Genomic DNA, 21,908 nt, shown 5'->3' on the forward strand with positions numbered 1-21,908 from the left:
TGCTGCAGCATCTCGCGGCGGCGGCGGCGGATCCAGCGCGCGGCGGCCAAGGTGCGTGCAGCGAGTCCCCCTGCCGGCTCCGCGCTGCCAACAAAGCGCGGCCCAGCGGCCTGTGGGGAGGGTAGCGGCAGAATCCTGGGGTCCCTATCCCTGTATTTGCCCTCAGTCCACCGCCCACGCTCCGCTCCTCAGGGCTATGGGCGCTGCGGGGCTTCTGCCAGCCGTAAACTCCGCGGGGGGCGCTTATTTCAAGCTTTCGGGTGAGCGGCCACTGAGGCTTGTGTAGCACGCGCTCCGCTGCAGAGGCCAGTTGCGTCCCCGCCTGACAATGCGTTTCTGGGGACCCCTGCGCGCGGGGCACCGTAACTGCTTGTGAGGGGGACGGGCCCGTGTGCGCGCTGCTAGTGTCGCGCGTTAGCGGGGTCCTCTGTGAGCTGAGTCTGCGTGCATTTTACTCTGCTGGCCGCGTGTGTTTGAATGGAGGGTCTACTCTGGGCGTGTGAGCCTGGTCTCTGTGCCTGCCACCCAGCGGCCCGCCACCCGAGGATCCCAGCGCACCGGACCCTACCTCTGGGTCGAGGGTGCCCGAGGTACCCGGCGTCGCCCTCTTTCCTTCACGCTAGAAGATTCCAGGATGCCTTTCGGGGAGCTGAGCTCCTGTTGGCTGACCCAGCTCACAGCTCCCTAACTCATCCCCAGGGCCCGTCAAGGAGTGTGAAAAGGACCAGTTCCGGTGTCGGAATGAACGCTGCATCCCCTTGGTGTGGAGATGCGACGAAGACGATGACTGCTCGGACAACAGCGACGAGGATGACTGTCGTGAGTGGCCAGCGGGGCGCTCAGGACTGGAGTGGGGGTTTTCGGGGGGGGGGGGGGGGGGGGGGTCCGGCTATATTCATGCTGGGCCCTAGCCATGGGCCACCTGCTTCAGCCTGGCTTCCTTCTTCGGGTAGGGTAGGGTGGCTTTCAGCTACCAGACGGTGAGCATCTCCTTGTAGGACCCAGGGCGGAGCCCAAGGCCATGTGCCGGATAAGTGCCAGGTGGCACCAGGGGCGTGGACGCGGCAGTCCTATACTCCTACCTTCCAGCCATCCAGCCCTCTGTGGCAACCCACTGGGCCCCAGGACATGCGCGCGTTCCAAACTTCCTCCCAGCCGGGCCAGCACCTCGCTCCTTTTTTGGCTTTTCTTTTCCTTTTTTGTGAATGAATGGGCTCTTCGGGGCCCCTGATTGGCTGGGCAAGGACCACCCCATAGGCCTCCGTGGTCCTAGCTGCCAATCATGGGACACACCGGTGTGTAGCATTCGGGTGTCCTTAGGGCCCTGAGCCCCCGGTGGTTGCATGGGCCGGGGCCTGGCCCTGGCCCTGGCCCAGACGCATCGCTACTCCATCCCCTGGTGGTAGGTGCAGGCAGAGCGCCAGCTCGCACAGCTTTTTTGTCGAGTCACCCTGAAAACCTTTTTAGCCTGCCAACCCAGCCTGAACATGAGTCACGGGGGCCACCAGGAAGGAGGGGAGCAGGAAGAAGAATTTGTTTCCTGGAAGAAGCCGGTGAACCTTGGTTTCCTGTAAGGAGCAAGGTGTTTGCATACTCAGGCATAACTGAATTTGAAGTTCTTTCTTGGGGTGATAAAGAGTTTTGGTTGTCTGTGAGACCGGAAGTCATTTAGCAGGCAGTTTGCTGTGGGGAAAGGATTATAGTTCCAGAAACAGAAAACGGCTTTTGGAGAGTTGCAGATCTCACCCTGGAGAATGTACAGCCCTGGACTGGTAGCACTGGCCTGAGAGGGGAAGCAGCAGGTGGGCAGCATGTGCACACACCCTTAGCACCGCATGCACACGGAAGGGGAGGGGAGATGACCAGACTGGACCGACCAGACCTGACGGGATGGTAGGCTACTGTTTTTTTGAGTCCTAGAGGTTTTTTTTTTTTTTAAACTGCCAGTCAGCCTCACTGGTCCACTTTCAGACATAACTTGGTGTGGACTGCGTGATTTGAGTACTTCTTTCCCATCTGCTTCAGTTTACTCACCTGATCACTTGAGCTAATAATTCCTGCCCTGGAAACCTCACTGGACTGTTTTGAGGATTAATTCTAGAAATGTCATTGGAAGTAATGAGGCTCATATGTGTTGCCCGCTAACTCTGACTTCAGAGTGATGAATGCTTATTTTATATAAACTCCTTTCATTTTAATAGTAGTGCTTTGGCCAGAGCAAAGACCAAGGCACTGAGGGTTAAGTTGTTTGCTCAGTGGCTGCTGAGTTGCTAAGTAGGAGCTTGAATTTAAGCCCTTGTCACCAGCAAGCATTCTTAGCCTAATTGTGACCCAGATCATCTCCCAGTGCCTCTGATATTATGACTGTGGAAGTAGCCGGGTAAAATATCAGAGTGAGTTTCAGGCCTAGGAGCTGTTCCTCTGGTCCCTGTAGGAGGGAAGTGCTGATGAACAGGCATAGAAACTGTGCTTCTGGGTTGGTTACACTTTCCCTTCTTAGCTCTTTATAAGTCTTGTGAGGTTGGTTGTAAATTCAGGGCAGAAGCTTTCCCTGTTGTCTTGCTTTATAGGTAAGGGCATTGGCTCGGAGAGGTTGACTGATTTGCTGAAGGTCACAGAGCTGAGAGCAACGTGGTCAGGATCTCCACCTGCCTCCTTGCTCAGGAGCCCTGCCTGCTTCTCAGGCAGTGAGTGGTGTGGAAGGCTCTTGGAGTTGGAAGACTGAGCTGTAACTGTTAGGCTTGTTTTTCATTTTTATAAGGCATTGGGTGGGACAGAGGAGTGAAGTAGCCCCAGGTGGGCCTGGGGAATGGTGGTAGCTAGTCTGGGCTTGTGCTTTGGTTCTGAGAGGGTTGGGATAGAGTTACAGAGAGAGAGTTAGCGGACAAAAGGGCAGAAGCTAGTGATGCCAGCACCTGGGGAGAAAGGGTGTTGGTGTTGCCCGTAGTATCATTTGCACCAGCCTGACTTTGCTGAGCTCACTTCGTTCTGTGCCAGACTGAGCAGCTGCCCTCAGTGCTCCATCCTGGCTTCCTCCGGAGGACATCTTCTCACCAGCCTTTGAAGACAAGAGTGGGCCGGTGACCCTACCTTGAGAGCTGCAGAAGTGGCCTCCTAAGTAGCCACAAAAGACAGTTAAAGAAATAGCATGAGGCTTTGGGAGGGTGTATTAGGGCCACCTGCCCAGACCAAGGTCACTGTCTGCCCTGGGGCCACCCCCCAGCATGTAGCTGAACCCCTTCCTCAGTGCCTTACTCTGAAAGGGTCCCTGAACTGCTTCCTCTGCACCTCTCTGAGCTGCAGAATAGGGGATGGAATTATAAATAATATCTGTGTGAGGCAAAATGAGTTCCAGCTCCCAAAGGAGCCAGAACGAAGCTCCTGAATACCAAGAGGCTGACAGAGGCTGGCAGGAGGGAGTTTTTGTGTTGAAGAGGCCAAGAAAGCTTTCCTGGAGGGAAGAGAGCTGAGCTGGGTCTTGACAGATGGGAGCTGATGTCATTACCTCAGCACTTACTGTTTGAATGTGCTGGAGTGGACCTGGTGTCACACAAGACGCTGAGGCTCAGGTGACTTACTTTCCCTAGAGTCACACTGCTTCTCTGGGATGGAGCTAGAACTCAAGCTGAGGCCTTCTCAGTCTTGATGCTTATCCACAGTGAGTAGAACTTGGCTCTTAAGACACACAGATGGAGCTGGTCGGATGGGGAAGGGGAAGCTTGGGGGCTTCAGTTCCCAGCTTAGAGAACCTTCAAAGTGGAGGAAGGGGCGGGAAGCCCAGCGGAAGTCTATGGAATTACTGGCTGTGAGCTACCTGATCCATAGGCCTTGGTTTCCTGTTGTTCCTTGATGTCTGGAGGGAGAGGTGGGGATTCTGGTCTCAAGCCAGGCCTTTATTCCTACAGTAGCAAATGAAATACTGATCCTAACTTACTGAGCACTTGACTGTGGATCAGGCATAGTACTGAGATCTCATGCATGTCCCTCTGGGTTCCTTTAGTTGGTAAAATGTGGTGACTATGAAGTGCCAGGATTGTCCCCAGTTTGTAAAGGCACAGCATGGGGAAGTTGTTGACCCAAGGTATGTGAATTTTGAGTGAAATGGGGAGGCGTGCCCCCTATGGAAGCTGGAGAACAAGCTGGTGACCCTGGCAGGTCCCCTGGCCCAGACCTCTGTGTCTCATCTTGAGATGACTTCATAGGGCTTTGTCCACACACATCCCCCAGCTCTGGGGAGAAAGGCCAGGGAGAGAGGTAGCCTAGGCTTGTGCTCAGGCCATTCTACTTGTCCAGGCTACTTGTGCCTCCCTTGTGTCCCCAGCCCCATTATCTCGTTCTCCTGTATTTAATCCAGGGCCGTAGCCAGGTCTCGAGGCTGAGTCCATTAGCTGGGCAGGGCCAGCCACCACCAGCTCCTTTGGTGCTGGAGCCTGCCTTGACCCAGGCCCAGCTTCATCTCCTTTTCTGAGTGGAGCCACCTAACAAGCACTGCTACTCTTCTCTGCACCTCAGTTTCCTCATCTGGCCAGGCAGCTCTACCGTTCCAAGTGCTGTGGCTCCCACATCCCCAAGGATAAAGTCAGCCAAGATGCCTCTGCATCTGGCCTCCATGCCCAGTCCTATGTCTACTTCCCTCCAGCCTTTTCCATGCCTGGCCAGCACACTGTACCTGTGTTATTCTGTTGCCTTCTTGCTTGCCTTCTGCTTGTTACCTCCGGGCCTTGCATGTGCAGCTCTGCCAGCAGGAACACCCTTCTGCCTTACCATGTTCTTTTGTCATCTTACAAGATTCTGACCTCCAGGAATCCTTCCCTGTCTGTCTTCTCCCCAGTGATGACACAGAGGTTGATCTAGGAGACTTTGAGACCTGTGTTGATATCTCAACTTCTTATAGCCCTAGATCAGGTACACCGGGTTTCACCCAGCCATTCCTTCCTCCCAGCGACAGTGTGAGGCTGATGAGGCAGTGCTCAGTGAGCAAGCAGTGTGGGACGACTGGCGATGGGTGCCTAGGTGAGAGGAGTGTGCTGGGGGCTCTGGGCACCTGCCTGTGGAGGGTCTCCTGCCTCATCTATTTAGCCAGATGTTGTCTGAAGGCTCCTAGAACAGGTGCTTCCTCCAACTGTGGGTTGCTGAGCCACATGGAGGTCCCAAGGCCACACATAGCCCCCAGGTGACATGGAGCCCTGAGAAGGAGTTAGGGAAGACATGAATCTGACAGGCCTGGCAGGTAGCCAGGGGGTGGAAAATGCCCGGCCTGCGTGGTGTCCTGCTTCTTTCCCGCTGGAGGTAACTGTAGCTACCCCTGGCTCTGCCGGCAGCCCCAAGCTTCCCTTGCTTCTTGGGCCTGTGCCCCAGCTGACTCAGCAGGCTTGGGGAGGGTTTGGTGAAGTCTTTCCCACAGCACCTCCTGGGCTGAGGTCCCGCCTGTGAGCCCCTGGGTTTCCTAGGCCTCCTAGGAGTCTGTGCTGCTTTTGGCCCAGGGCTGGTTTGCTGTTTCTTTCCTAGGTGTCTGTAGGTGGCTGATAGCTTTCCCTCCTTGGGGAAATGCTGCCAGCAAGTGAAGCCAGAGGGAGCCCAGCAGAGTGAGGTCCCAGAGCGTGACAGAGCAGGTGCCTCTCAAGAGGCGTAACCAGGTGGATGCTGTCGTGGCCAAGGTTAGCAGTCATGCCCAGGCTCACAGCATTGCAGCTGTGCCTTAGAGCCTCAGCGCTACACAGCCCTGGTAACAACTACACCAAAATACCGACACATCCAGCCCCTTGGTCTCTGAATGCCTGGCCCTCCCACCCCCTTTTCCTGATCCTGCCTACTGGCCCCTGTACTCCTCAGCACAGCCTGCCCTCTTCTCAGCCCAGGGTCCTTCTTCACTCTGAGCCTTGCCTTGGGCACCAGGGTTTCCAACACCACTAGCTGCCGGGAGGGAAGTACTGATAATAGAAGTTGGCTGCTTACCCCTCGCCTGTGGCCATGCTGCTGCGACATTTACTTTCATTTGCTTTCTACTCAGAACCTGGGAGGGCCGTGGTCTGTTCAGGAGCCAGGCCTGGCCTGGAGCTGTCCTCTTGGACCTGTGTTCTCGCTGATGGGGTCTGAGGGCTTGGGGCTCTGAGGGTGTGGAGGGGCAGGCAGTGACCACCTTGCTGGGCAGTGCCTCCCTGGACTCCAGGTTTCTGACTTGAGGACCTGGGCTGGGCAGTGATCCTCTTTTCTGAGACCTTATGGAGCCTCAGCATAAGGCTCCCTTTCCCAGCTTCCCACAGGCACCGTGCTCCACAGTTCCCAAAGGCTTCTGTGGGCCATTCTACACCGATAGAGAAACTCTGAGGAATGGCATGTTGCTAGGACAGGTGCCCCTGGGGAGTGTTGTTGCTCATTACCTGGGTCTGCAGTCACACGGGCCTGGCTGCCCTGCCTTGTGACCCCTGGCTGGCAGAACGTCATGTAAGACAGTGGTATGGATGTTGGTGAGAGTTCCAGAGTGGGCACCCTGCTGGGGCCTTCTGCATAGTCACCTTTGGCCAGTGTCTGGAAGCACTGTGCTGGGGCCTCACAGAGGAAGGAACTGAGAGCCAAAGTCACTTGTTCCGAGTGGCCTGACTTTCAGTGGCAGAACAGGGTTACACCTGACTGGCTGCAGAGTCTGATGCAGGTGAAATAAGGAGCCACACATTCATTGTGCTAACCCAGCCAGTGGGTTAGCAGCTTTCTCCAGACAGGCCTCGGCTGCTAAGGTGCCCTCAAGTGGCCCCTTGTAGTCCCAGTTCCTCTCACAAGTTGCCATGTGTCTCTAACCCTGCAGCTGGAGCTGAGGTGGCTGCAGGCCTTTGGGGAGCACTGCTCAGTCCTGACTGAGCCCTGTACCTATGGTGCCCTGTTGGAGCCCTGTATCTCTGGTGGGGCATGGTTGCTTCAGGGGTGCAGAGCCTGCTTTGTGGGACACGGAATGTGGCCGGACAGACAGCCCAAATGGCTTTCCGGGGAATCCCAGTCAGGGCACCTCCTCCCCTGAACGCTGGTCTTGAAGTGCTTAAAGGTCTTCATTGCTGCCACTCCAGAGACTATTTTAGTTTCCAGCTTGTCCCAACACAGTGTCTGAGTGTGTTCCTCCCAGGGGTGTGGGTGGGAGGCAGGCGGTGCAGGGTTCCACAAGCACCCTTTCGGTTTCCTGAGGAGGAAGCTGAGGCTTGAGGAGGTCACAGGGTTTTTGGTTATGTGAATCTGAAACTCACTTCAGTTGATTCTCTTCATCTTCCCCCCATGGAGGTAACCCCCACCCATTATGTGAGAATAATTTCCTACTTGTAATAGAAAACTCAAATAATAAAACAAAAGTAGGAAGGCAGTAGTGTCCCTTGGCTATCCCACTCCATGAGCCCACTCCATAAGCCCACCCTTCCAGACATCTCTTTCTCTGTATCAGTTAGCTCATATTCATGAATGCATGCATTTTTAAAACAAAAATGAGGTGTTAGGCTGATTATTTTCTCCTTGTGTCCTTCATGCTTTCTGTGTCAGTCTCAGCTGATTCAAGCTATTTTAGGGGCTAAATATTATTCCACCGTCCTAATTGACCATAACCTGATGACATGTTCTATTGATAGATTGTGTTGCGTTTCCCCCTTCCTCCCTTTCTGCATAAAGCTTGGGTGGGTGTCCTCGCACCACATTTTTGCGTACTTGTCTGGTTTTTTTCAGTGATGAATTCTTAAGAAAGAAGTAGCTGAGCAGGTGCATTTTCATCATTGCTCTCTAGAGACATTTTTCCCACCTCCATAACACGCCCCCATGGGTCCCCATGACCCCTTTCCCAACCAGGTGGCTAGCCTAAAGGACCTCTCCCTTTGCTAAGCACAGGGTCATCTTGCCTCAGCCCCATAGGACAAAGTAACCAATATCTAAGCCACTGAAAGCGAAGCAAGGAGAAAGGGCAACTGTGTTTTGTCCTGAAGGACTTCTCATCCATCAAGAAAACCAGAAGAGCACAAAACTATTCCTTTATTCTTTTCAGCATCACTGTAGACTCCACCTCCTCCATCCCTTTGCAAGGATCATTCATTCTGTCTCTGCCCTGACTTGCCCTGTGACCCTGGGAAGTTGGCTCCTCTTGTTTGAACCTTGTTTCTCCTTCGCTCACTGGCCCTTGCTCTACGGGCATTGCTGGCACCTTGAGCAGAATTCCGCCTGGAGCTGGCCTTGGGCCTGGGGCTGGCTTGTCCTTGCCTGGGGCTGGGAAACCTGTGCCCTTGGCTTCTTGTGCTGTCTTGGGGAGGGCTGGGGGAGTGTAGCTGTTCTGGCGGGCTGGATTCTGGGCAGTTGGGCTTCTTTGGGTCTACTTCCAGAACGGAGCCTGAGGCCCAGGTTTCTCGCATCACTAACTCTTCCGCCTTTGTGCTCGTGATTGGATTTGACACAGTGCAACGATGGAGAAAAATGCAGAGAGGTCCAGCAGCCGCACAGACTGTTCTGAGTGGGGTTAGCGGCTCACACCCCAGAGTTATGCAGGCTGGTGGGGCCCAGAGCCCAGGCCTGGGAGTGAGAATTGTCATTCCCCTTCCTGAGCCTGATCCCTGCACAGGGAGTGGCTGAGCAGAACCCTTAGCAGCGCTCCTCCCTCTTCTCTAAGGACACAGTCAGAGGGCAGCTGCTGTAATCACAGCAGGCAAGAGGGATGTGGGTCAGCTAGCCAGCAGGGAGGCCCTGACTCTGGTTGGGAGGGAGGCAGAAACCATTTCCTCCTGCTGCTGTGGACAGTGGAGACCCCAGGATGGCTGCTTCCAGGTGGCCCTTCTTGGGAGCTAGTAGGCAGCCTGGCCTGGCATGGCTTGTTACCCAGCCGGGGCTTGAGTCACCAGGGGGCCCAGGCTGACATTAGAGAAGGGCAGCAGATCAGAGGCACAGAGGTCTCATGAGACCCAGGTTAAGCTGCTCGTTGAATGCTGGGGGCCAGAGTGGGCTTTTCTGAAGGCCTGGATCCAGCAGCAGCTAGCCAGCACTCGTCTAGTCAGTCCTGCCCCACTTCCTGGACCCCGAGCTGCCATCTGCTGCCCATCACCTTCTTGGCCCCAGGCATGGGCGCTTGTGCTTGTGTGTGGGTGTGTGCTTGGGAAGAGGGGGTGTGTACCAGGAAAGAGGTGACCATTCTGGATATTCACGAGGCAGTGGGCCCAAGATGACCCTCTTCTTCCCATACCTGCGGAGATGACCCAAACCAAACCAAATCAAACACAACACTTCCCGTCGTCCCTCACTGGTAAGATGGGGAATTATATGTAGCTGGAGAGGTGTCGGCCATCTCTGTTCCCATCTCCAGTGCCAAGGCAGCCTCCCCGCCCTAGGCCACGGCTTGTAGCGTGTCTGCCCCTACCCTGAGGCCTAAGGTTGTTAGGAACAGTGGTGGCCTGGGAGCCACAGGCCTGCCTCGCCTCTGCTCTCCCCTTGTCCAGTGGCTCTTTGGGAGGTCCCTGCCCCTCTTGAGGTCCTTACTCACAGGGAGTGACGGCATCTCCAGTCCCTGTTCCCTGGGGTGCATTAGCTTTCCCCTGGGAGCCAAGGTGTTCATGGTAGTTGGAGCCTGCCATGACCAGACCGCAGTGTGGGGGCACTGAGGAGCTGCTTCTTATTCTGTGAGCCCCGTGGCTGGAAGGAGAGGCAGAAGTTATAAACTTTAATCCCATAGGACCCATGAGGCCCTGCTGTAACCCCTCACACAAGGCCTAGAGTGTACATGTAAAGCCAGAACCTACTGTTTATTAGCAGAGCTACAGTTAAATGAGGTTTTTTGTTACTGGTTTTTTTTTTTTTTTCCTGTCTGTTTATTTTTGCAGAGCTCTGGGTGCATCGTTTTAATACCTGTGAGCCAGACAGAGCAGACTTTATATTGGCAGCCTGTGGGAAGCTCTTGTGTCTCCCTTCCTTCTCCTCTGCCTGCCACTCCTGCCGGCTTCTCTGTAGGGACTAAGGGCTGAGGAGTCAGTAGGGACTCTCTTGTGTCAGCAGCCCTTCCACTTCCTAGCTGGGCCTGAACCTTGAGCCAGAACCCGGGGCTCCTGCTCTCTAAAGTTTAGGGAAGGAGTCATTTGTGACATGTGGAAAGTACCAGAACTTCATCTGCCCACAGTGTAGCAGTCCCACGGAGCCAGCTCTTCTTCCTGCACCCTGGGAAACCCAGGCAGCTGTGTGACTTGAGCCCTTGGTCTCCTTGCCACATCCTCTCTCCCTGTGCCGTGGTGGCTCCCACCCTTGTAGATTCTGTGCTGAGGTCTCCCCTCTGGGAACAGAGGCTGAGTCCTTCCAGCCTAGCTCCTTTCCAGACCTAACTCCAAACCCTTGTTTAGTGCAGCTGGAAGCCATAGAGGTGAAAATCCCAGGCCCCCTGCCAAGTTTTCTCACCTCTCTGAGCATCAGCCTCATCAATGCCAGCCACGCAGGTGACCACAAGACTGATTATGGGAATCTCTAAGAGCTGTTCCTAGCACATGGCTGATGCTCAATCCAAGACTGTGTGGTCTGGGACCTCCAGAACCCACATGTCCCATCTGTCCTCTGGGGACCCCAGTTGTGGTGGGCTGCTATACTTCTCGGTGGGGTGGGGGAGCTGGAGAGCCTCCTGACAGGTGCCTTTATCGCTCTTCTCTCCTGTGGCTCCAGACTGGAACTTATTAGCCCAGTTTCATCAGGGAGAGACCTTCCGGGGACCTCATTAGGAAATGAGCCCAGAGCCTCAGGGAGGGACCTTTGGGAGGTGTGGGGGGATGGGAGGAGCTTGGCTTGTGTCCAGCTTTGACCCCTAAATATATCACACAGGTAAGGGTATGTGGCCTTATAGAAGGCAAGAAATAGACCTGTGACATGGAGCCTGGGAAGCCAGGGGTGAAGGAGCAGGCTTGGCTTTACCCTCTGTGCCTTGCTGTGTTCCAGCCCACTGCTCAGGACTGGCTCTGGTCCTGCTCTCCCTGGCCCTGATGCCCTGGTCCCTGGCTTGGCAGAGTGGGTGAGGGAGTGGGCGGTGGCTCTAGGTCTTGGTCTGCTTTGGGCAAGCAGCCTCCCACCCACCCCAAATGCACGAGTCTCAGCAGCCCTGTTCTTTGCCCAGTCAGTGGTCTTGTTAGAAACCCATTCTTCTGTCAATTCTGATCTGCCTCTTGCAGCTCTCCGGCCCTCCTGGATTCTGGCTGTGTGTCTGGAACCTCTCCTTACAAGCACGGCCCCACTCTCGCCCCGAGCCTGCCTAGTGTCCCTTCCCTTCTGTGTTCCTACCACAGCACCCAGTGCAGGGAGGCTCGGCCTGTGACAGCTGACATGCTTTGTGCTCTGGGCTCAGGGAGGGCCCATCTCACGGGGCCACTTTTTCTGAGGCTCCCAGGATGAGGCCTGTGGGAGCCTCAGTCCCCTCATCAACTTCCCTCCTGGGTTTTAAGAAGTGGACATCGAGGATGGATGTACCATGCTGGGAGGTAAAGGTGCCATTCTTTCGCCGTGGCCTCCTGGGTTGCAGAACAGCAGTGCCCAGACCTGTACTGACCTGTGTCCAGGCACCTCTGCCTTCCTGGGCCCTTCTGTATACAGGCTCAGTCTGTCCTTTGTCAGGAACTTTTCTTGCTCCCTCTGAGCCTCCTGTCATGGTCCCCTGGTCCTTAGGTTCTCCCCTTCTGTACTATCCTCTGCCTGTTGTCCATCTTCCATTCTGCAGTGATGCCCACCCTCTTAGGGCCAGGTCTTCCTAACTGGCAGAGTTCTGCATGGCCAGTGTGTGCCTCTTTCCTCTGCAGGCCCAGATCCCCCCCTCCAGTGCCTCAGTCCCAGGACTGCTCTGGTTATGCCCTCGAAAGGAAGCCTAGCACACCTTCCTGTTGTCTCCACACCGTTGTCCCTTGGCCTGGAAGTCCCTTGGCCCTGCTGTCTCACTCGAGCCACTTGTTCCCCGGGCCCTCCCCAGCCCTCTGTGGGGCAGAGCCTTCTCTGGTCTCCCTTGACGTTTTCCTCCATTTCTTGTCTTACCTGGTCACTCTTCCCTCGATGGCCTGATTAGGCATCTGTGGGTCAGGATGTAGACCACAAAGCTCAGGAGGATGGGGCTGGGAGGTGGGGAGGGTGTCACTGGGCTTGCACGTTCCTAGGGCTCTACCCCATTTGCAGTATATCAGCTCCTGCCTGCCTGTGCCTGGCATGGTATTTCTGTGAGTCCCTGGGAAGTGCTGTGTGACCTGGATCCCTGTACTCCAGCCTTTGCTGAGTGTTGGCTTTGTGCCATGTGCCCTGCCAGCATCTGGGCAGGGGCTCCAGATGGAAACACAGGTCCTGCCCTGGGGAGCACTGTCCTCTAACTCAGTGTGTGCCCGCCTTTGAGCCTATGAGAGGGTGGAGGACCTCAGACCCCTCCCTGTTACCTTGGGCGCATCCCTGTGCAGCTAGGGTCACACCTGAGGCTGCAGCTGGGCCAGAGCCTCCTCTGTTACATCTCTCTGGAGGCCTGTGGAGCCCCGGATGACCCATCACAAGGTGGCAAGCTAGGGCTTTGCTGGTTTCCAGTGGAGATGCCCACCTGCTTAGTTGGCTCAGTGTTTACCCAACTCAGGAAATTTGTCCTGGTCTATTAGAACTGTCCCAGTTCCAGAACTCTGAATCCTAGTCCCAGGAAGCCCTCAGAAGGGAAGGGACACCTTCAGCCTCTGAGCCACTGGGCCAGCTTCCTGTACCCCACAAGCCCTGGCCCCTGGTCCTAGCCTGTAGCAGGGCTTAGCCATTACTAGTGGATTCTGTTGCCAGCTGGATTGAATGTGAGCTCACTTAAAGGCAGAAAATTCTTGAATTTCTCCCCAGAGTTTCAGATAATTCAAGGGAGAAGTGCAGCCTCCTGGAGGTCTGGAGATGGGGCCGAGCATCCTGGGTCCCTTGCAGGAAGCAGGAGGCCTGGCTGCTGTAGCAGCATCTGCCCCTAATACAGCTGTGTGACGCCCCCTCTGGCCTTGGTTCCCCAGTCTTTCCTTGCTCACCTCCTTAGGTACTTGGCACTGTGGTGGGGCTGCCTGGGTTCCTGCTGCCAGCCACACGCATCTGCCTCGGCCCATCTGGCCACACTGCTCCTGAGAGGTCCTTGTTCCCTTTATAAATAGGAAGCAGCTGGAGAACTGGCTATTTGCCTCATACATGCTGTCTGGAGAGAAAACCCTTCCCACCTGTCCTTTCTAGGCTTATGGTGGCCCTTTGGAATTGGGCCTGGCAGGAATCACTATGCCCATTGTACAGATGGGGACGCCGAGCCCTGAGTTCCACTGGCACTGACTGGCTGGCTGGAGAGAAGTGAGGACAGATGGGTGGCTGTGCTGTGGTCATGGATCTAAGTGGGGTGCTGGCTGACTGGTCGGCTTCTCCCCCTCCACATGCCCGCTCTGTCAATGTCTTCATCAGTAGGAAATGATGGAGACAGATGGAAGGGAGGGAGAGACACAGGAGGGGGAGGAGGCTGGTGTGCATGGGGGAGGGGAGAGTGCTGGGGAGGTGGGGGAGGGGAGGGGTCCAAGCAACCTTGCTACTTCCTCTGGTGGTTCTCACAGTCTGTCTGCACCGATTCCTGACAGATGGAGGCAAGGGGAGAGCCAGTGCCAAGAGGCTGTCACCGCAGGCGGGCAGAGCTGGGGGAGGAAGCTTTGTGGCCAGGGTTTGTGTGGGGAGGGGGAAGCAGCTGGTGGTCTGGCAGCTGGGCCTCCTTGGAGCCCACTCCCCAGGAACTGCTGGGGGGGGGGTGTGTGCGCCGATGCTGGGGGGCAGAAATGGGCAGCGGTGAGCCTGCCACCCGCCTGGGGCTGGCCGTACCCTTGTCCCTGTCCAGACAGGCAGCCACCACCTGTACCCTGCTGCCTGAGGGAGCTCCCACCAAGGTCACCTCCTGTCCAGCCCTTACAGGGTATGGGGGTGGGCAGGGCTCTGGGGCTGATGCTGAGTTGCAGTCAAGGTGGGCCAGGTTAGAGATCAAGGTGGGCCAGGGTAGAGAGGAGGTCAGGGAAGTGCTTGGTCATGGGGCATCAGGGCTTGGAGCAGGGTGTCTGTCTGTTGGGCCAGAGCTCAGCCCCTTTCCAAGATGCCTGAGGCTTGCCCAAGCCCCTTTCATGGCAATGACACCTTCATCTTCAGGCACTGACCCACCTGCTGGGGTGGGCATGCCTGATGGCAGCCGACTTGGTATCTTGGGCATCTCCAGGTGGGCCTGGCTGCCACAGTGTCTCTGCCAGCGCCCCATGGCCCAGCATAGAGGAAGCGCCCACTGAACACTCCTGAGTAAGTGACTAGAAGAAGCCTGTGTGTCCACCTCTTGAATGGAGCCCCACTCCTTCATGAGGCAGTTCTTTCTAAAATTTCTGGGAGAAAGTTCTGTCTCTCTGTCCAGAAAAGCCCTCTGGATCCCAGGCCTGTCACCAGTCTTCTGGCTGGTCTTGCTGCAGGGCAGCCCTGTAGAAACCAGAGACACTGGAGCCTGCCAGTTCCTCAGTGGCTCTGACAGCACAGGGTCTCCACTGTGCCAATCTCTGGACTCTTGGGGATCATGGGCATCCTGTACTGAGCCCCACTCTGTGCTGGGCATCATCCCATTAGTCCTTACACTGGGCCCACAAGGCAGGCACTGTTTTACTTGGGGAGAAGTGAGGTAGAAGGTAAGAAGTATAGGTCACATGGGAAGTGAATGTCAGAGCCAGGGGTGGGAGCTGGAATGGGTAGGCCTTGGGGCGGGGGCTGTGGTAGGGTTAGGGTCGCTTGGACCTGGCAGGACTCCTTCCCTGGCTTCTCTGGAGGTGGAATTTACCCCTGTTCCAGCCGGTCTCCTCTATCCTCCCCATAGGAATCCAGCTGCTCTGGGCCTGCAGCCCAGAGCACCCCCTGGAGGACAGGATGTAGATATGCACCAGGGTGGAGCAGGACAGGACAAAAACTGACAGGACAGGTCCTGGGACTGGCTTGTGCGCTGGGGGCTCCTGAATCCTCTGAGAAAATGTGACAGTAATGGCTGGGGGCTGGGACTCCTTCCTACTGTTGCTAAAGTTGGTTCTGGCCAGAGACATCCTGCCATTAATATTAATATGGCAATCATTAGTGATAAGTTACTATGTTTGCCCTGTGCGTGGTCCAGGCTCATGCCCTAGGGGAAGCTGGGAGGGACGGGAGGGGGTGTCAATCCCGAAGGTACAAGGAATGCTTCCTCCACGTGTATCTTTCCCCAGAGTCAGACACCAGTGGGGTGAGCTGGGTGGGAGGTGGTGGTTGACAGCAGGCCACGGAACTCTAGTGGATTCCTGCTTCTTGCCTTCCTCCAGCACCCACAGGTTCATTGTGCAGATGTTATTGCTGGGCCCTGGGTGCACCTCAGCCTGATCTTGGCTCTTTGGATCCTTTGGGGAGCTCTTGCTAGACAGCATCCCTTCACCCCTGCATGGAGTGTGATGATCACCTGAGGATGTGACCCACTCACCCAAGGCCAGACAGCGAATCGCCTTCCTGAGTGCCAAAGTTTCTCTGTCTACACAGTAGGGACATGCTAGTCCCCTCCTTAAAGCATTATTGACTGCGTATTAAGTGAGAAGGGGAGCACAGCTCGTAGCCACTGCTTGGAAGCTCACTGGGGGACCAAGGTATTTGAGCACCTCAGCTCTCCATTTGTGACCCTTTAACAACTCTGTGAAGGGGACCTGCCCTGTCCCTTTGCTGACAGGGATATCAAGGGACAAAGACGTGGGGAGACTCGTTGCAGGTCACACGGCACAGGAGACGTTGCAGCAGGATTCAGATCTTGGCCTCTGACTGCCCAAGGCTGTCTGTCAGCCACTCTACCAGAGAACAGCCCAAGGAACCCTTTGGAAGTGAACTTGCAGAGGTTCCAAAGTGTTCCTCACTGGGAGCAGAGGCCCTGGAGTACTGGATGGCAGCCACTCAGCGCCTCACCTCCTCACAAGCAGGGAAGTGCAGGCCAAGCCCTGGGCTGGAGGATGGGGATTCCCCAACTCCAGTGAGGTCTGTCACAACAGTAATGTTAATTAAGCCTTGTTAATTCACCCTCTACTTATGAGCTCCTGACAGTGAATTACTCATAAGCGAGGCAGCAAATTTATTGGTGTTTTCCCTAACACTCAGCAGCAAAGACCTCACCAGGAGAGGCAGAAGAAAGGCCTGAGGGGTAGGTGATACTGTTTCCACTGGCCTGGGTGCCCAGGACCCTCATGCCGACCATGGGGTGGCCCTGGGAGAAGGGGCAAGGGTGTCCTTTGGTTCACTCACCCCACGTGGCCTGCCTTGCACAGATGCACAAGCAGGGATGAGGGCAGGGAGCAGGCAGGCCCCGCCCTGCCCAGCCCTTCAGCCCTCCCTTGGCCCTGTGTCTCACTGCCTTGCACACAGTAGGGCTCAGGAAAAGTGGGTTTAGATCTGGACCTGCAGTCCCTGAGCCAGCTTGGTAATACCTCTATACTGCAATCAAACTGGACAAGGGAGTCGTGGCCTCTGCAGGGACTGAGCTCCCTGTCTCCTGAGGTGTGCAGGCCGGGTCAAATGTTCCAGGCAGGGATGCTGGAGGGGGGGAGCCTTTCCCCATCCCAGGTCATGGAGCATCCTTGGAGCCAGGGCAGTCTCATTCTGGGCAGATCATCCTTGGCCCTACCCCAGGCTAGGCTAGGTACCTGCCCACCCAGAGGGGTGCGGCTTCCCCTGGCTGCAGTGCTGTCCCCTCCCAAGCTCTACCATCCTCGTGGGTCTCAGACTGGGCCATGCCTGGGATGTTTGGAACAAACCCAGACTTTGGGTACCTAGAATTTTTTTCTAATTAATTAGAGCATTAAATGGTAGCCCTGTGGGAGAATCCCACCATCTGGCTGTCACAGAAGAGGCAGGGAAAAAAATGGATGCATATTTTCCTGTGGCGTGTGAGCATCTTACGAAGCCACCTGTGCCTGTGTGGGTATGTGGCCTGTGTGCTTTGGCATGTGCACAGCATGATATGTGTGTGTGTGTTCCGTAATGCACATCTGATTATGTGTGCATCTCTCTGTGAGCATGTGTCCCTGCTGCACGCGCATGTGCTGCGTGCAGGCGCCTGAGGGTCTGTGTGCACTTCTGTGCATGTGCACTATGCCCAGGCCTGGCTCTTGGGCAGCTCTGTGTGCTGGAGAGAGGGCTTCTCAGCCTCCTTGGCCGAGGTGACAGTCACAGATGGGCTGGGCAGAGAATGAGCTGGGGTGGGTTCAGCCAGTTCACAGCTTGCCTTTGCTGGGGTTCTGTTTGATAGATTGGGAACCCTGGTGTGGCCAAGCAGTGAACCTGTGTGGAGGCCCTGGACTGGGGCTCCCAGTTGGTGTCTTTCAGCAGAGCAGAAAGCGGGACAGTTGTCCTGGCCCTTCCTGCTTTTGCATCACTATGCTTCAGATTTTCCTGGTGGCTCAGTGAGGTTCCTGAAATGGTGCCACCCCACTCCCATTTCTGAGGGCTGCCTCTGGGGCAGGTTCAGAATTCTCACTGACAGAACTTTTTTTCACTCCTAGAGCTGGTAGTGGTCCCTGGCTTGCTGTGTGACCCGGGCCCATCCTGTCCCTCTCTGAATCTCACAGGGCAGTTGTAAGAGCTCAGTGAAGAGGCATAGGCAAAGGGCTTCGTAAACCACCAGCCAAGGTGAAGTGGACAGATGAGGACTCTGCATAGAGTGGCTGAGTCCACGTATCATCAGGGTTTTCTCAGGAGCAAGCCAGGGCCCTCCATAGCCTTATAGACTGGACCTGGTGCCCAGAGCCACCTGCCTGGGTGCTAGCACCATCCTCCAACTTCAGTCCCGCCCATGTGGCAGTAGACTAGAGCAGAACAGACTCAGAGAGTAGTGGGACTCACTGCTCCCTCCAACAGGTGGTGACAACAAGGTCCAGAGAGGGCAAGTGGTTTGCTGAAGGCCACACAGCAGCCCAGAGTAGAACTAAGACTGGGACCCAGGCCTCGTGACTGTTCTTAAAGTCGTACCACTGTTTTTGGAAAGGGAACAAGGGCCTCAAGAGAGGCTTACATATATGAGGGGAGGCTATGGGGTGCCATCTACCAGGAGAGAACTTGGAATGCACTCAAGCCGCAGGTCATTATGCAGGAACAGATGATTCACTATGTGTGCAGAATTCTCCGTGGTAGAGGCTGTACATCTCTGGCTGTAAATCGTGTGTAGATTGAAAAATCTAAGCTTCAAGATTGTATTCATTCATCCGTCCGTGTGTATGCTCCCAAGCATCCCCGTGGTGCCTGCGTGGGCCGATCTCATCCTACCTCCAGATGAGCTGCCCCATTGGGCACGGAACAAAGCTAGCGACCAAAATACAAGGGGACGAGGTGTGGACTGGAGCAATCCCAGTGCCACGGGAGGCCATGAGGCTTCCTGGTAGGACAGAAGCAGGGAGTCCTCCACTGTCAACTGCCAAAGAATTGAGGACAGTGTGTTCATGTGATTCCCTGGCCTTCCAGCAAGTGGTAAATGTGACTTTAGCTTTGGATGGGCTCACTGTTCACCCAGAAGCAGGCGGCGGGCACTTTGCTGTCCCCCTCTCCCTGCATGGCTCTGCCTGGCTGGGGCCTTGATGTGTTTGGCAGAAGGGCCATTATTCTGGGGGCTGTTCTTTGTTGGCCACGGCAGAGACCTGTGTGGGTCTGGAGAGAGGCAGCAGGGAGGGTAGGTGGCCAGCCTGCCACCTGCTCCCCACACACCCATGTGGGCCAGTCTTGCTCTGCCCCACCCACTCTGGGTTATAATCCTCATAGGATTAGCTGGGGCTGCTGCTTCCAAAAGTGCCTGCCCCAGGAGCCCATCTGGCTGCCTGGTGATGATTCTACTCACCTCAACCTCTCTCTCCTTTCTTCTTTGTACATGGAGAAAGTAAGTCAGAAAAGAAACAGGTGGCCCAGACCAGCAGAGGCCAGGCACCCTGAGGCCCTTGAAAAACTGTTAATAAGAACTGCTTGGGGGCCCACTGTAGACAAAGCCTGTGGCCAGGGGTCGCTGCCATGGCGGCTGAGAAACTGGAGAAGCTTCCATCACTGAATATCTTCTCAATGCCAGGCCCTACATGGGGCACTGAGGTTAATTTGATCTCACAGCCAGCTACTGCATGTAAAGATTTTCAGTAGAGGAAAAACAGAGAGGCCAGGTATTTGAGTACAAAGCCAGGATTTGAGCCCCAGACTAGACTTTCCAAACTTTGGTGCTAGGCAGAAGCGTTCATTTGCAGGAAAGAGCAGTTTGGGTGGAATTATCCTGGGATGGCAGGCAGTGTTCAAAAGGTGGGTGGCCTCAGCATGCTGTGTTGTTGCTCAGGTCCCCAGGCTGATGGGTGCTTCTGCATGAGATGCTCTGAGTGTGGGTCAGGAGGCCTGTGGAAAGGGTGGGTTTGCTGGGCACCTAGCCCACTTCTGGGTAGAAGCACTGTGCTATGGCTCGTGGCCATTAACTCTGTCTATGCCCCTGGCCTGTGGTGGCCTCAGCTGGGTGGGTGGTCTCAGCCAGAGCCCAGAGACCTGGCCTCACAGGGCCAGCTCCCAGCGAAGGTGCCTGGCACACAGTAGGCCCCTGCCGGATTCACTGGCCTCCCTGGGCACAGACCAAGGACCTTTCTGTGAGACAGTAGCTGGCAGAGGCAAGGCCCTCCTAGGTGCTCTCCCAAAAGAGGTATATAAGACTGAGCTCAGGAGAGCGCTGGCCAAGGGGCTCCCTCTGAAGTGGGCCCAAGGGCCCCCTGTGCCCTGTGCATTTGCCATCGGTCCAGTGGCTGCACGTGGGCCTGCCTTTCCTCCCCCACTTGGGCATAGCTGTCTCCTAGGAAACGGAGAATTTTCGTTCATTCCCATCATTAGGGTGCCAGGGCAAACAAACAGCCTAATCCAGATGAATCCTGGGCCACAATCACACTCTCTTTTGGGGTTTTTCTCTTTATTTCTAGCAATTTTGAAGCCCGAAGTAATTGGTATTCCACACAGGTTAATAGAACTGCTGCCTCCTTGGTATTATGCCTTAATTTCCTTTATCGCATAGCAAGTTGGAATTAATCGCCCTCTCCTTTCCTTTTCCCACCGAAACCTATTACCAGCCTGTCTGCTGGTTAAAGTCATTTCGTGGCAGCTCTTGGCTCCTTTCCACTTCCCTGGGAATCTTTCCGACCAGAGCCAAAGAACAAGGAGGGGTGAAAAATCCATTTGTACCAAGTGGGGATCTCCTGTTGAGAACTTATTTCACTCCCTGTTTGGGAGAGAACGTGTCCAGCCTCCAGTGGGCACGGCTGACTGAGGCCGTGGCTGGGCGCATCAAGGAGGCGGAGCGGCCATATGTCAGCAGTGGGAACGGGATTCCTGCACTGGCTGTGGGGAGGGGCAGGACTCACCGCTTCTGGCTCCTGGGCTAGATCCCGTGCTCTGAGGCCCTAGGGTTCTGTTCTTTGGGAAGTCTGAGATTCTGTGTGATTTTAAACTGGTAAGATTCAGGGACTCCAGATGCCTAACGTTACAGCTGAATGGGTCTGAGTTCTTTTAGACAGCATGTTTTTAAGATTCTGAGATCCTCCCCTGAGACAGGGAGATTCCCTTTGTGGGTCTAAGGCTGTTTTAAGATTCTGGGAGTCTTTTGAGCTGCAGTTCTGTTCCATGGCTGTGCAGCAGGGTAATTGCTTTTCTGAGATTGGCCTGGGAGCGTGACTCCAGGTCAGCCCGGTCTGCCCTCATTTTCCCTATTCGTGAAACACAAGGTCAGGCTCTGGGCCTCTAAGACCTGAGCTCCAGGTGTGTTCTGCCGGAAGCTCCGGCTCCTCCTGAACCTCCCCATGGTGCCCTGTGTGCACTGGCACAGCTCCAGGACCTCCTGGAACTAAGCCAAGCTCCTTGTCCACCTGCCTGTCCCTGTCCAACTCCAGCAGAAAGCCAGCCCGGGTTTCCCTCAAAGCCCCAGCAGGAAAGCTGCCTTGGTGAGAATAAACCCTAAGCAGCACTGAGGACAAGGAAGCTCCCTGCCTTTTGTGGGGCACCCAGCTCACTCTCTAATATGGGGGCCCAGATTCCTGTAATTCTTACCACTTGAGATCTTTAGCCCTGGTCTAGATAAGGAACTGAAGCCTTGCGAGGTTCTGAACTCACTGTCCTCATCCTGACTGTTCCCAGGTCCTGCTGTTGGCACGCAACAGCAGCTTGTCTGTCTGGACAGAGAAGCCCCCTCTGGCCAGTGTGACACTGAGCAACTGCTGCCCTGTGGATGGAATCTGCTGTTGGGTGAGGGTCCGGGGCCACATATTCTCTTTTACCCGCTAGAACTAACTCTAGGAGATTAAAGGGCTTCAGAGAAAGAATCCACATTTCACCCAAATGTACCAAGAAGCCAGAACAGGCTTTTCCACCTGCTAAAGAGACAACCTTTTCCTCTGGAGCCAAACATTTTCTCACGGTGGGCTTCCTCAGCCCACTTTAGCCAGCTAAAGTCATTCCTTTCTTTGAGGTCCAACCTGAAGATGAGGGGGAGGACCTGGAGGAGATGAGTTCAGTATGCTTGTTTTCTAGCCAGGGAGTGGGGTTTGGAGAGGAGAGAGGAGGGGAGGCTTCTTGGGCAGACCTCGGCTTTCCTGCCCTCGATGCTCATGGAGACCACCTTGCCTTGTTCTGAGTTGGAGCTGTCATGGTGGAGGTCCTTGCTTCCTCAGCTTGGCTATAAACTCTGAAGGTAGGTCTACCTCTCGTTTTGCTGTTAGGCTCAGCTGAGTTTCCTATTCAACTAGGCTCCTTGTCCCCTGAAGTCCTCACCTCTCTGCTGAGGCTCCTCCTCCGTTGCCCCTGCCTTCGGGGTTGGTCGCTATCCCTTGGGCACCTGCCCTGATCCTTGTGTTCAGCTGTCCTCATGGCCTTGTGCAAGTGGGTGCTGCACC

The 21,908-nt window shown here is 55.5% G+C and overlaps 1 protein-coding gene across 1 annotated transcript in view; it reads left to right on the forward strand.

The window, feature by feature from the left end:
• Positions 1–2: 2 nt before the first annotated feature.
• The window catches only part of Lrp8 (LDL receptor related protein 8), a gene marked incomplete at its 5' end in the record, with an annotated part of 81,968 nt that continues 60,062 nt past the window's right edge, over positions 3–21,908 (forward strand). Inside the window, 2 exons of the mRNA XM_023724185.1 lie at positions 3–51; positions 700–819. Coding sequence (XP_023579953.1) covers positions 3–51; positions 700–819 — 169 coding nt within the window. The remainder of the gene's footprint in view (positions 52–699; positions 820–21,908) is intronic.

Source organism: Octodon degus, unplaced genomic scaffold (genome assembly GCF_000260255.1).
Source record: "Octodon degus isolate 3935 unplaced genomic scaffold, OctDeg1.0 scaffold00107, whole genome shotgun sequence".
Classification (NCBI taxonomy): Eukaryota; Metazoa; Chordata; class Mammalia; order Rodentia; family Octodontidae; genus Octodon; species Octodon degus.